This window comes from Mus caroli, chromosome 8 (assembly GCF_900094665.2).
Source record: "Mus caroli chromosome 8, CAROLI_EIJ_v1.1, whole genome shotgun sequence".
Lineage (NCBI taxonomy): Eukaryota > Metazoa > Chordata > Mammalia > Rodentia > Muridae > Mus > Mus caroli.
This window is the reverse complement of record NC_034577.1, coordinates 101406129-101418575: the sequence shown is the minus strand read 5'-3', so window position 1 is coordinate 101418575 and position 12447 is coordinate 101406129. Positions and strand designations below refer to the sequence as shown.

At 45.0% G+C, this 12447-nt stretch overlaps 1 protein-coding gene across 1 annotated transcript in view; it reads right to left on the bottom strand.

Annotated features, from left to right (window-relative positions):
• The window catches only part of Hydin (HYDIN axonemal central pair apparatus protein), a 307836-nt gene that overhangs the window by 282112 nt on the left and 13277 nt on the right, over positions 1 to 12447 (bottom strand). Inside the window, exon 4 of the mRNA XM_021171126.1 lies at positions 11965 to 12099. Coding sequence (XP_021026785.1) covers positions 11965 to 12099 — 135 coding nt within the window. The remainder of the gene's footprint in view (positions 1 to 11964; positions 12100 to 12447) is intronic.

Below are 12447 nucleotides of genomic sequence, written 5' to 3'. Positions count from 1 at the left end.
CACCCTCTCACAGAGACCTTACTGTCTGTGCCATCTAAACTTAGCTCTCCCATCTCACTGACTACACCATAGCCCGGACTTAGCAAAAATTTGACAAATATTTATTGAATGAAGGGCAATCTGGAATACAGCATTGGAGAACGCCGAATGGAAAATAAGCAAGCAACCAAGGAAACAAACAAGGTGAGATTAAAACAGTGCTCAGAGAAAGGAGGCTGCAAAGGGCTCTACATATCAGCCAAGACCAGAGTGAGAAATGAAGCTATGCGTCTGGGATGGCTCTCTGGGGGAGCATGACTCAGAGCCTGTGGCCAGAGAGAAATGAGGCAGGAGGAGTAGTTAGAGACCTAGGAGAGGTGGGGGCAGGCAGGGTGACCACGGGGCATCTTTTTTTTTTCTTTTAAACAATTTTTTATTAGTTATTTTCTTCATTTATATTTCAAATGCTATCCTGAAAGTCCCCTATACACTCCCCCTGCCCTGCTCCCCAACCTACCCACTCCTGCTTCCTGGCCCTGGCATTCCCCTGTACTGGGACATATAATCTTCACAAGACCAAAGTCGTCTCCTCCCAATGATGGCCGACTAGGCCATCTTCTGCTACATATGCAGCTAAAGACATGAGCTCTGGGGGTACTGGTTAATTCATATTGTTGTTCCTCTTATAGGGTTGCAGACCCCTTCAGCTCCTTGGGTCCTTTCTCTAGCTCCTCCATTGGGGGCCCTGTGTTCCATCCAATAGATGACTGTGAGCATCCACTTCTGTATTTGCCAGGCACTGGCATAGCCTCACAAGAGACAGTTATATCAGGGCCCTGTCAGCAAAATCTTGCTGGCTGAAACTTAGAATACCCAAGATACAATTTGCAAAACACATGAAAATCAAGAAGAAGGAAGACCAAAGTGTGGATACTTCATTCCTCAGAATGGGGAGCAAAATACCCATGGAAGGAGTTAAAGAGACAAAGTTTGGAGCTGAGATGGAAGGAAAGACCATCCAGAAACTGCCCTACCCGGGGATCCATCCCATAATCGGCATCTTTTAAGCCAGTGGCAGGACTTGAGGATGACAGGAAGCATTCACACCGTGGACAGCTGATCGCAACACAACCCAATTTATAGTTTCGGAAAGGTGCTGGTGACCATGAGGGTGGCAGACTGTGCGGGGACTTCAGTAGAGAAAGACAAGCCAGCTAGTAGGTCACCACAGTAGTCCCCAGCAGGAGATGATGCTGATCTCAACTGTGGACTAATGTGCTCGCTTAGTTTAGCATCTTTCGGGGAGGAAGGTCTCAATAAATATGGTCTGTCACGGTTACTCTCACATACTAAATATGGTGACAGGTGAACAGTCAATATGTGCTTACTCATGTTGTGGATGTAATGATGGTGGCAGTACGAAAAATGTCCCTATGCTAGGGCAAGGTGAGCTCAGAGCATGGTGGGGGCTTTGAGAAAATAATAATATGTCAAAAGCCCTAGTGGATCCCATAGTCTCGGGCATTTGAACACTTGGTCTCAAGTTGATGGTGTTATTTGGGGGCACATAGAAGGTGTGGCTTTGCCGGAAGAAGGATGCCACTGCGGGTTGGCATTGAGATCTCACAGCCTCACCCTGCTACCAGTTTGCTATCTCTCCCTGCTTTGTGCTTGCTGTTTGAGATGTGACCTCTTGGCTTTCTGCTCCAGTGGCCATGCCTGCCTGCCCAGGTGCCTCTGTGCTGGCTGTGCCTGCCTAATGGTGACTGTGATGGACTCTTATCCCTCTGGCACAATGATCTCCAATAAGCCTTCCCTTCGATAAGTTGCCTTGATCATGGTATTCTATCACAGTAGAATAGTAAGTAAGGCAAACGCTGCTGTGAGAAGGGGCTACTTAGTCTTAAATAACCAGGGACGCCTCCCGGAGGAGGTGACCTTTGGATGCAGAGCTGAAATGCAAAAGGAACTAACCAGGAGAGATCCAGGAACAGAGAGTTCCTGGCAAGGGAGACTTCGAACATAAAGTCTTTGGGTAGGCGTGAGCAATAAAAATTAATGAACAGTACTCCCAAGATGTATTAAAGTTAAGTTGTTGGGCTCTTAGCCTTGCAATTGATTTTGCTTTTCAGATAGCAAAGCCAAGCTTGGGACTGATGACACCCGGACAGAAGGAGGTACAAACTGCACCAGAGTATCCGATCCTAGGAAAACCCCTAGAATTCAATCTCAAGGATTGTTTCCTGGGATGACAGCCAAGCCTTAAAGAGGCAGAACACTGCTTTCACTTTCTCTCCCTTAGGTACTCAAACCCAGCCAGCAAAGGGTTTGTTGGGAATTACAAACTGGAAAGCAGTCAGGCTAGTAGTGCTAATTAAGGCACGGAGGGGGTCCTGCAGAGTGGGGCTCTCAGGCCAACCTGGGGTGTTTTGTTTTTAGTTCCAGGCTCCTGTCTTATGTCTTGCTCCAAGGGTTTAAGGCAGCTAGAGATAGCAGAGAAGGCCGACTGATGTGATAGCAGGGATGGTGTGGAATCTTCTCAAATTCCCAAACAGAGGTTAGGCATGAAGTCGCAATTTGTTTGGTTTTTTGTTTTTCCTTACTTGATTCCTACATCCAGGAAAGACCATGAAGACAATTTTTAAACACTTCCTTTAAGGCACACTCTAATCCCCAAAGGTAGGTGTATGAGTATGTTAAATTATGCAATATATAGATTATGTTATACAGTGCTTTACTGGTGAGTCAGGAGCAACTACCCATGCTGACGGAATCCCTTTCCCTGCCCTGAGATGCAGAGGAATCAGGTCACCATTCAAAGGCAGGACATTGGCTCCAAGCGCTGTCCCTTCTACTATGACAGGCTCAGTCATGAGTCACTCTCCATCCTAAAAGGCTACCCCAGTAGCAGTACTGTCCAGACAGCCTTTTTCCTGAACCCTACCACCCAACCCCATCCTCCAGACATACTTCAATCCTTAAAAACAGAAGAAAAATATGAGCAGAAAAGATCTGACTCTGGGAGTGAAAAGAGCGAGTCTTGATTTTGACATTAGTCCCTTGGTAGAAGGCAAGTACAGTCAGAATTCTTTCCTTTGGAGACATGGCAGAGGGAAATGGTGTCTTCTACTCCAATAAATGGCTGTATGTCAAAGCCAAGGCCAATGTGCTTAAAACCTCACTTCCCTTCTCTCCCTTTTCTTCACTCCTAAGCCTGTTACAGGAAATGGCAAACAAGAGACACCAGATCTGACAGGGAATTAGGGAAGTCCGCCCTTGGCACCCCAGATAACCTGCTGAATTCCTCGACCAGTGAGAAGTCTCTGTTATATCATAGCTTCTCAGTCTCAGAGTCACTCTCAGAAGGAATTCCTTGGTATAGAAAGTCCAGTGAGTTTAAAAGTGGGATTGGCCAGACGTCTTGGGTTTGGCCTGTGGTCCAGCTGAGGTCTCAGCATCCTGGGGACAGCTACATTTCTCCATAAAAATGTCATTAAGAGAATGACTTTTGACCTTGCATATGGAAAGAGAGATGAGATATAGGAAATTTATTTTAACCATTTGGTATTTACTATAAAGTGATAATGTGAATTTACTTATAATTCATATGTATTATGATGTTATCCACTAGGACAAGTGATTTCTTCTTACACCACCTGCCAGTAATGGGTACTTGTTCCTTCACCTGCATGCCATCTGCTTTCATCTTGTTCCAAGGACCAACCTCTCTCCTACACACTAGACACCAGCCTCTCTGTCATTTCAACGCTGCCCCGAATCTCTAGACTTCCCTCTTTGAGGAATAAGCACGTCAGCTTACAATCACATTTGAAAAGCTTCATGTTATATATTTTATATATAAACTGCACCTCTAGCTATCCCCCCTCCCACTTTTTTCAATGACTTTGTAGCAAAACTCCTTCCTGGTGTTAATTTGGACCCAGTGTCACCACCCCCTCACCTTCCGTTCTCTCTGAAGCATCTTGGCTTCTGTACACAGCATTTCATAAAATGTCTTCGAGCCAAGATCACTAATATCTTTTCCAAGTCCAAGAGACAATTCAACATTTAACTCCTGAGTCCCAGCCTTGCAAGCCTGCTTTTCCATCCTTGTCCCACTCTGCAAACGGTGCCTTCATTTTTTTCAGTTACTGACCACAATTTTCTGAGTTTCACTAGCTCCATTCTTTAATTCACTTCCTTATCCAGATCCTGGTGGCTTTAATAAGACCTCTTAACTCCCCTTCAGTGTCACTACTCTAGTTCAAACAGTCCTTGTCACCTGCCTGAACTACTGCAAACCTCTACCCTTGGCTTTGTCACAGTTCCAGTCTATTATAGACAGCAGGAAAACAAAACACAGGGTTATGCGGGCCATACTGATGGGGCGTCTAAACGTCTGGTGGGACACAGCTTCCAATTCTTTTCTGCCAGTCTGTCTCACAGCTCTTTCCTCAAAGTCACCTCATGGGCTAGAGCGACCCCGGGGATGCAGTGCTTCCAGTCAAGCTGGAGGCCAGAAGGACAGCAGGGGACAGAGGGGAGAACCCCCTGCTGCACTGTCTGCCTCCAAGTAGAAACCTTGGGAATCCTGCTGCCTTCACTCATTGGCCAGTTCTTACACATACACTGCAGCAAAGCAGGCTGGGAAATGTAACAGACAGCAGGGAATCGAGTTAGAATGCCAACTCCTTTGTTGACTGTTGGCAGAGATGCAAATTAGCACAGTCATTGTCGAAAACATCATGGACATTCTTCAAAAAAGTTAAAAATAGCCAGGCGTTGGTAGCATGTTGATCCCAGCACTTGGAAGGCAGATCTTTGTGAGTTCAAGGCCAACCTAATCTGTAGCGTTAGTTCTGGGACATCCAAGGCTACACACAAAGAAAACCTGTTCCAAAACTTTGATAGATAGATAGATAGATAGATAGATAGATAGATAGATAGATAGATATTGAGCCACCACATAACCCAAGGATTTTATGTCTGAGTTTTTATCCAAAAGAAATGAAATCAGTGTACAAAAGAGCTCTACATGTTCACAGTGCCAAACAGCCAAGTCAGGGAATCAGCACATGTGTAGATCAAGGAGTGCACAAATACAGAAAATATAACAAGACATGCACATGCATATACATACTACAGAATACTATGCAAGGAAGAAAAGTCTGTTATTCACGACAATACATCTAACTCCAGAGGACATTGCATTAAATGAAATACAATAGGTACAGAAAGACAAACGTATGATTTCGTGTATCTAGAGGAGCTAAGTCAGTCAAACTCAGAGAAAAAAAAAAAAGAGTAGAGTAGTGGTTTTCAGAAGCTGGAGAGATGTTGGTCCATACTCAGCCGGGTCTCTGTGGTCAGTAACTATGTATGGGACAGCAAGTCGCCATGGTTTCCATGTGTTTGGGTGTGCCCCTCATCAAGGGTTCATGTGTTGATCTTTAATCCCCATTCTATGATTGCAGGATAATTGAAATCCAACTCAGGTGCTTACAGTTTGGGACTTTGGAAGGCATCTAATACCAGAGAAGGTCTAGAGCCCCCATGGTTGCATTTCTGGTGGATTTGTAAGAAGAGAGGGACCTAAACACCCAGATATCTGCCTCAGGACTCCCCCCTGTAAGAACATCAGGGCCAAATTGGCTCTTCACCCCAGGACCAGAATGAGGATCAAAAATAAAATTTTCTTTTGAATAGCTTATTTGCTCTGTGGTATTGTATTACTGGCAAGAGATGATCACAGTGCTTAAAAACCACTAAGCCATATTTTTATATGGTTTCGCACAAAAGGGATGGCTATGCTGAAGTGATATGTGTGTGTGTGTGTGTCTATTAAAAGTTGTCAGGGGTAGAGGTACAAGCCTTTCACCCCAGTACTCAGAAGGCAGAGGCAGAAGGATCCTTATGAGTTTGAGGTCAGCCTGATTTACACAGTGAGACCTGGATGATGAGGGATGACCCTCACTGAGTCACCATAGAAACAGATACAGACACTGTACACTTCCTGAAGTGATGCAGCAGGAAGCGCACACAACAGGCTCCCAGAAGAAGTCATGAACCTAATCAAGGCTCTGACCTACCCAAGAGTTTATAAACCACAGAGGACAGACGATCATTCTAAATAAGTCAGTGAGGGTCAATGGACAAACTTCACTTGCTCCCTGATTGAAACAACCTGACTCAGCAGGGGAACCCTGAATACCCACTGGGTTATTGGAGGTCTTAAGGGACCATGGTTTGTTTACATTTACTGGTGATCTTATTAACATCTTAAAAGGTCCTTATCTTTAGAGACAAATATTGAAGTATTTGTAGTTGAAATGATATGGTATATGGATTCAAAATCCACTGTGGCAAGGAGCAGACAGATAAAGCCAGAGTAGTCATGCAGTGGTCGATTGAAATCTGTGATGTGAAACAGTTCTTTAAATTCTCAAGCTTTACAGATGGTACACGCTTCCATAAAAAAAAAAAAAGGTCTTGAAGAGTTCATTGCAACTTCCCATCTTATGTTACACGACCTCCCAACACCTCCATCCTCTCACTCCTATGACCTCATCCCCTTTGGTTCTCCATTCTCTCACTCCTATGACCTCATCCCCTTTGGTTCTCCATCCTCTCACTCCTATGACCTCGCCCCCTTTGGTTTTCCCAGCAGCTTCCTCTGCTGCAGCCCCACTAGCCTCTGGCACTCTCCTGAGCTCCTGGCCAGCATAGTTTTGCCACTGGGCTTTTATAGTCTCTGCCCCTTCTCCCAGAAGGCTCTTCCCGTAGGCATTTGCATGGCTGATGTTAACTTGGCACCCAAATGTCACCTCAACTGAGAACCCTTCCCTCACCCTCCTACTGAAGGAAAAGAATCCCCAGCATTGTCTCTTCTGTAGCACGTCAGCAGTTGACACTGATTTACATCGCAGCATGTCCTCTTACTGTGGATCACAAGATCCATGAAGCCTTGTTTCATTAGCCACAGTGCTCTAGCTCAAAGAATGGAACCCCAGATGAAACAAGCCACTGAGTGAGTGAAAGAACATTATTTTCCTTTCAGATATTTGCTTCAATCCTGAACTATGAAGAGAATCCCTGAGATTCTTATCAGGCTAATGATCAAATGATGCCCTAGTAGTCCGGAAGGTTTAAAGGCAGAGAGATGGCTCATGGGAGACACAAAAGCAAACGCAGACAGCGTCCTTCCCAGAACAGAGTCCTTAGACATTGTTCTCCTGGTTAAAACAACCAGAAAGGATGCTAATTTATAGTATAGGCAGAAAAGAAAAACCTTCTTACATGCTTCTGCCTTTATGATCTATAAGACACACTCAGATTGAAAGAAAAACTGCTTTATATTTTCTTGAAGTTAGTTCTTAACGCTCTGTTTCATTGTGGCTGGCACGATGTTAGGCGGTGGGCTTATAGGAAGGACCCAGACAGATCTAGGAAGAGCTAAATTTAATCAAGAAAAAAAAGCCCGAAACAAAGAAAATTACTGATTGGGAGAGTCAGAAATGATGGAAATGCCTGTAATTCCAGTGCCAAGCTGGAGAGCCAGCAGTCACAGTGATTCTCAGCTTCTCATTGACTTCAAGGCTGGTCTAGTTGACATGAGACCTCATACCCTAAACCCCAGAAGATTTTATGGTATCTACTCTTCAAAGTGTTAGAAATATGTTATTATACATTATTATTATCATTATTATATACCTAGAGCACATAAAATATGATTTTCTCCTGTCCTTCTTGAGACACTTATTAAATTTCATATGAAAGCCATTTTAACAACTAATTGGATATTTGCCCTAGAAACATCACAGAGAAGACAGAATAGCATAACAAATGCCAATATACCTAGACTTAGCTGTAATTAATGTGCCTTCTTCATTCTGGTTCCATCAAAACTTGATTATTAAATCCCCACCCTGCATTTCCTCCTCCAAATGCTGCTACAGTCTCACATTGCAGCGCTATACAAACATGCTTGCTTGACTCTAAGTCAGTGTTCCGTGTTTTCCTCTTACCAAAGCTTATTATTTCCCCCAACTCAATTTAGGAATGAAGATTACAATCTAAGAGGTCAGGAAAATTAGTGACAGGCTCCAGAATTCCTTAGTACGATTCGATAAGAGCACTGACGGTTACACTTCCATGGTGCATTATACACACAATGGTATTACTAGACTGATCCAGTGTTTTGGGGTTTTTTTTAAGTCCGTGTGGGAGGAGATAGGGAAAGTCACAGTGAATTGACTGCACCTGTTATCTGGACATTTGGCATTCTTAGCAAGTGTCATGCCCAGGAAACCGATCAATACATGACAGGGAAGAAATTGCATTATCATCTTCAGCGTGCTAACATACACAGGTGCTGATGATCCAGCTGAAAGGGGATGAGCTTATTAAATGTGACACGCTGCAATTTACATATCTCACCCTCCAGATGTGAGGGTCGTGGAGTGAGGGGCACAGCAGGGGACACAGCTGCAAAAAAATGGTGGCGTCAACCCTTTGACTGTCAGTCTGGTCCGCTGAACAAAGAGGGATGCCCAGCTAGCATGACTGACTGCTTCCTAAAGCAGACCTGGCTTCACTTTACTCCTCTGCTGCCTTCTGGAACTGCATTGGATGGCGAGTGCCTGAACCTAGCTGGTCATGCTGTGCACTGGCCCTGTCAGCTTCCCAACAGTGAGGATGAGTGGGATACTGAATACTGGATCCTTCCTGCTCGAAGCAGCAAAAGAAACTGACTCTGTCTTCAGAAAGAAGAGTGTAAACCAGAGTATCACCTACAGCCAATCCCAACACAAAATCAGGAAGGCCTTGACCTTGGAGACTGGTCTGCTTCATCCTTCAGGTAGTTAGGATTGGGAGCCTAGGCTACCGGGCCTGTTTATTAAATTTTAACGGAATCTAAAATTGGGAAATTGTATTTCTCCTAGGTAGCCATTAGTCTCATCATGCCTCCTTATACATATTTGTCAACTTCCATGACATTAAATACCCAGAGGAAGTAACAGTATAACATTTAACTTGTCTTAAACTAGGGGTTCCTAATAGATATACAGTGTTGGAGGAATGAAATGTCAAGGGGGTAATTCAACATCTGGAGTCGGACAAACAGTAAAAAACAATACAGCCAAGCACGTGAATCCTTGACGTGAATGAATATTAGGATCTCACACCTATAAAGTGAATGCCAAGAGACATAGGATACCTTCCAACCATTGCTTGTGATGTACACAGGCAGGAGAGTGTCAGCTTTTGCTTAGGGGAACCTTAACACCCAGAAGCCAATGGGACAGTGTGACAGACTCCAGCCTACCTTACATCACCCAGACTCCCCTGCAAGTGACAGCCCTTCAGTCTAGCTCCATCCTACCTCCACCCACTCACCGCTCTGCCATCGTACCGCTTCTAAGTCAGATATTCATGGGCGTTGGAAAGCAGAAATATTTAATACACAGTTCTGATGATTGAAACCTTGTAATGCACACACTTAAGACTATTCTGTCTCCTCGAGTACACTGTACTGTATCCCATCGCCTCTGAGCCCCATATAGAGCTCTCTCAGTCAGAGTTCCTGAGGGTGGACCAACATTTCTGGGGGAATATGTGTTTTCCTCAGAAAACACATATTCTCCTGCAAAGGAANAANANAAAAAAAAAAAAAAANANANAANTATGAGTCCCCAAATCAAACATGCTCTGTAGTTCAGACCACACAGAGGCCTACAATCTGCTGTCCACAAAACAATGGTGCCAGAATATGACACCCCAGTCCCAGCCAAACCCAGGCTCTTTTTCTTCACAGATAGCCTTTGGCTAGAGAGCCCGGCGGGGGAAGGGAGGGATTGATTCACCAATCCACAGCGAAAAAAACCTCACATCCGATTCATTTTCTCACTTGTTCTAGTGATTGCCAAGTACATCCACATTCCACAAACACAATCCAAGAGATAGGCAACACTATGACCAGTGACATGTCAGGAAACCAGCCAAGAGAGACTGTGGCCCTGCCCTGCAGAAAAGGAGTCACGGCCACATTAGTAGTGAGACTGCTGGTAATGATATTAACAGTGCACAATAAGTATTAGTGCAGAGAGGCAGTTCAGAGCTATCTTGTCTGGCTCATCTATTGATTCCAGCTATAACGGCATAATATGGATATGGATGTGTATATGTATGCCAGCTGCTAACATTATACTCAGTCTATATCTTTTTATTCTAGGGCTTTCTTTGTTTTTTAAGAATTTCATTCATGTATAGAAGGAAATATGATCATATCTATCCCTCACACATCTCTTCCAGGTCCCCTCACCCTTTTTTGATAGCTCATTGTTTATCACTACCCCTGGAACACAGGAAGCCTATGGGTGGCCATATCCTCAAAAGTGTGTGGTTATCCCTCCCCCGGCAATGGCCACTCAGAAAGGGATGATACCTGGAGATCATTCCCCCATCGCCACCTATGCTGTCACCTATGCCATCACCTAAGCAGTCACCTATGCTGCCACCTAAGCAGTCACCTATGCTGCCACCTAAGCTGCCACCTAAGCAGTCCCCTATGCTGCCACCTATGCTGACAGCCAACTGAGCTTGCTGCTCATGTCCAGTTACGTGATATTTTCTGTTCTACCTCCTTCGTAAGGTAGTGGATCCCTTCCCTCCCTCTCCTCAGCCCCAGTTGGGCTCCCAAAGTGGGAAGTAAACCCAGCCAACAACCCTGCCCAGACGGGGAGCTACTCTCTGACTCCTGCATCCTTGCTTCTTCCCTCCAAGGCAAACCTTGGGTTCCTGTGACCCAGAAGAACCTTCGGGTGGTGCTGAGGCAGGAAACGGCCTTATCTTTTAGTGTGCCGGCTCTTCCTTGGCTGTTTGTGTGCAGACGGGGTTCAGTTGACCAGGCAGATCTCTGGCGTTAGCTCTTCCTTCCCTGCTGTGTTTGAGGGGGACTCTAAGGTACTTCAGTCCTCTATGGAGAACCTCCTCTCAGCCTTGAGCCTTGGCCATGTTTTTGCTATGAAGGCTGAATGTGATCAATATTTGAATTTAGGCCTCTTTTTCAGCTAGGTTGGAATTCTGGGAGGAGAGATATATGACCCACCAACCAAAGACATGGTCTTTATTCTTTTTCTCAGCTTACTGCATGCAGATTGTACCTCTTCTTTATTGGTGGCCCTTTGACGGGATATAGTAGAAACCTGTTGGGTTAGAGGCTAGCAGGGAGTGTCCAGCAGGGTCAGGCTCTCTCACAGCCTAGTGACTTAGGGCTCAAAGACACAATAGCTCTCTGCTTATCACTAGTATAACAGCACCCCTCTCTCCTATCTCCCTTCCTCCTCTCTCCTCTCACCACCATCGTATCTAATAACAATGCCACACACAGAGCCACCAATACCAGCTCCGCTGCTATGTTTTGTTCATGGCTTGAACTCTGGGATTCATAGGCAGACGGATTGGTCTTCAGCATAATGATGTTGGTAGGTGGTGTCCCTTTAAGAGGTGGAGCCTGGCAGAGTGTGTGGAGGAAGCTCTTGCTGGTCCTTCTGTAAGTTGTAGCTTCCTTGATCACCATCCCACCTCTCCTTTGTAAATGATGTCATCTACCGTGAGGTGACTCAGCTATGACAGAGGTGGGGCTTGCTGGAGTTAGACCTGTGCTATATGGAGTGTCAGCCTCTAAGACTGGGAGCTAGATGCATCTCTTCTTTCCACATGCTCACCCTCAGGTATTCTGCCACAATAACAAAACCACCAACAAAACCCCAGACTAATACAGCTACCACACTAACAAAACACCATCACGGGTTAACTGCCAATATCAAGAGCTATCAAAATGACCCTCGTGACCACTGCCACCACCACAGCCCACTTCAAATACCACGGACGCTCCCATGAACACTGGCAGCCCCGTGAGTGTTTGGAGTCGAACTACAGAGCGCTAGAGACACATAATCAATCTTTTGCTGGTGTTGGGATTACCTTGTTCTCCTCTGGAGTGAAGAGGATTCGGAATACAGATGGCACACCAGGGGCTACCTTGTGGCCGATGTCTTTGGGGCTGATGATTTTAAAGTAAGGTGAGCTTTCTTCAACAACTTTTACCATCCGTGGGATCTGCAGGAGAAACACGAGATGGTGATATTATGTATGAGAGAAAGGCAGAGGAGAAGCACAAACTTCAGAGTCGAGCACAGTAAGGGCTCCGTCTACTCTTTGCTGGGTCTATGGCCTTGATCAGGATTTCAGTTGCTTCAATGCAAAGGGAAATCATATTTACCCTTGTCCTAAGGGCTTGACAGTCGGTCTTTACGACACATTAACTCTACTTTTACTAACATTATTATTCATGTTTGTTAGGGCTCAAAGTCTGTGTTCATTTTATAGCTGAAACTGTCTTCTAAAACAGACTACTCAATACACACACTCACACACACACACACACACACACACACACACACACAC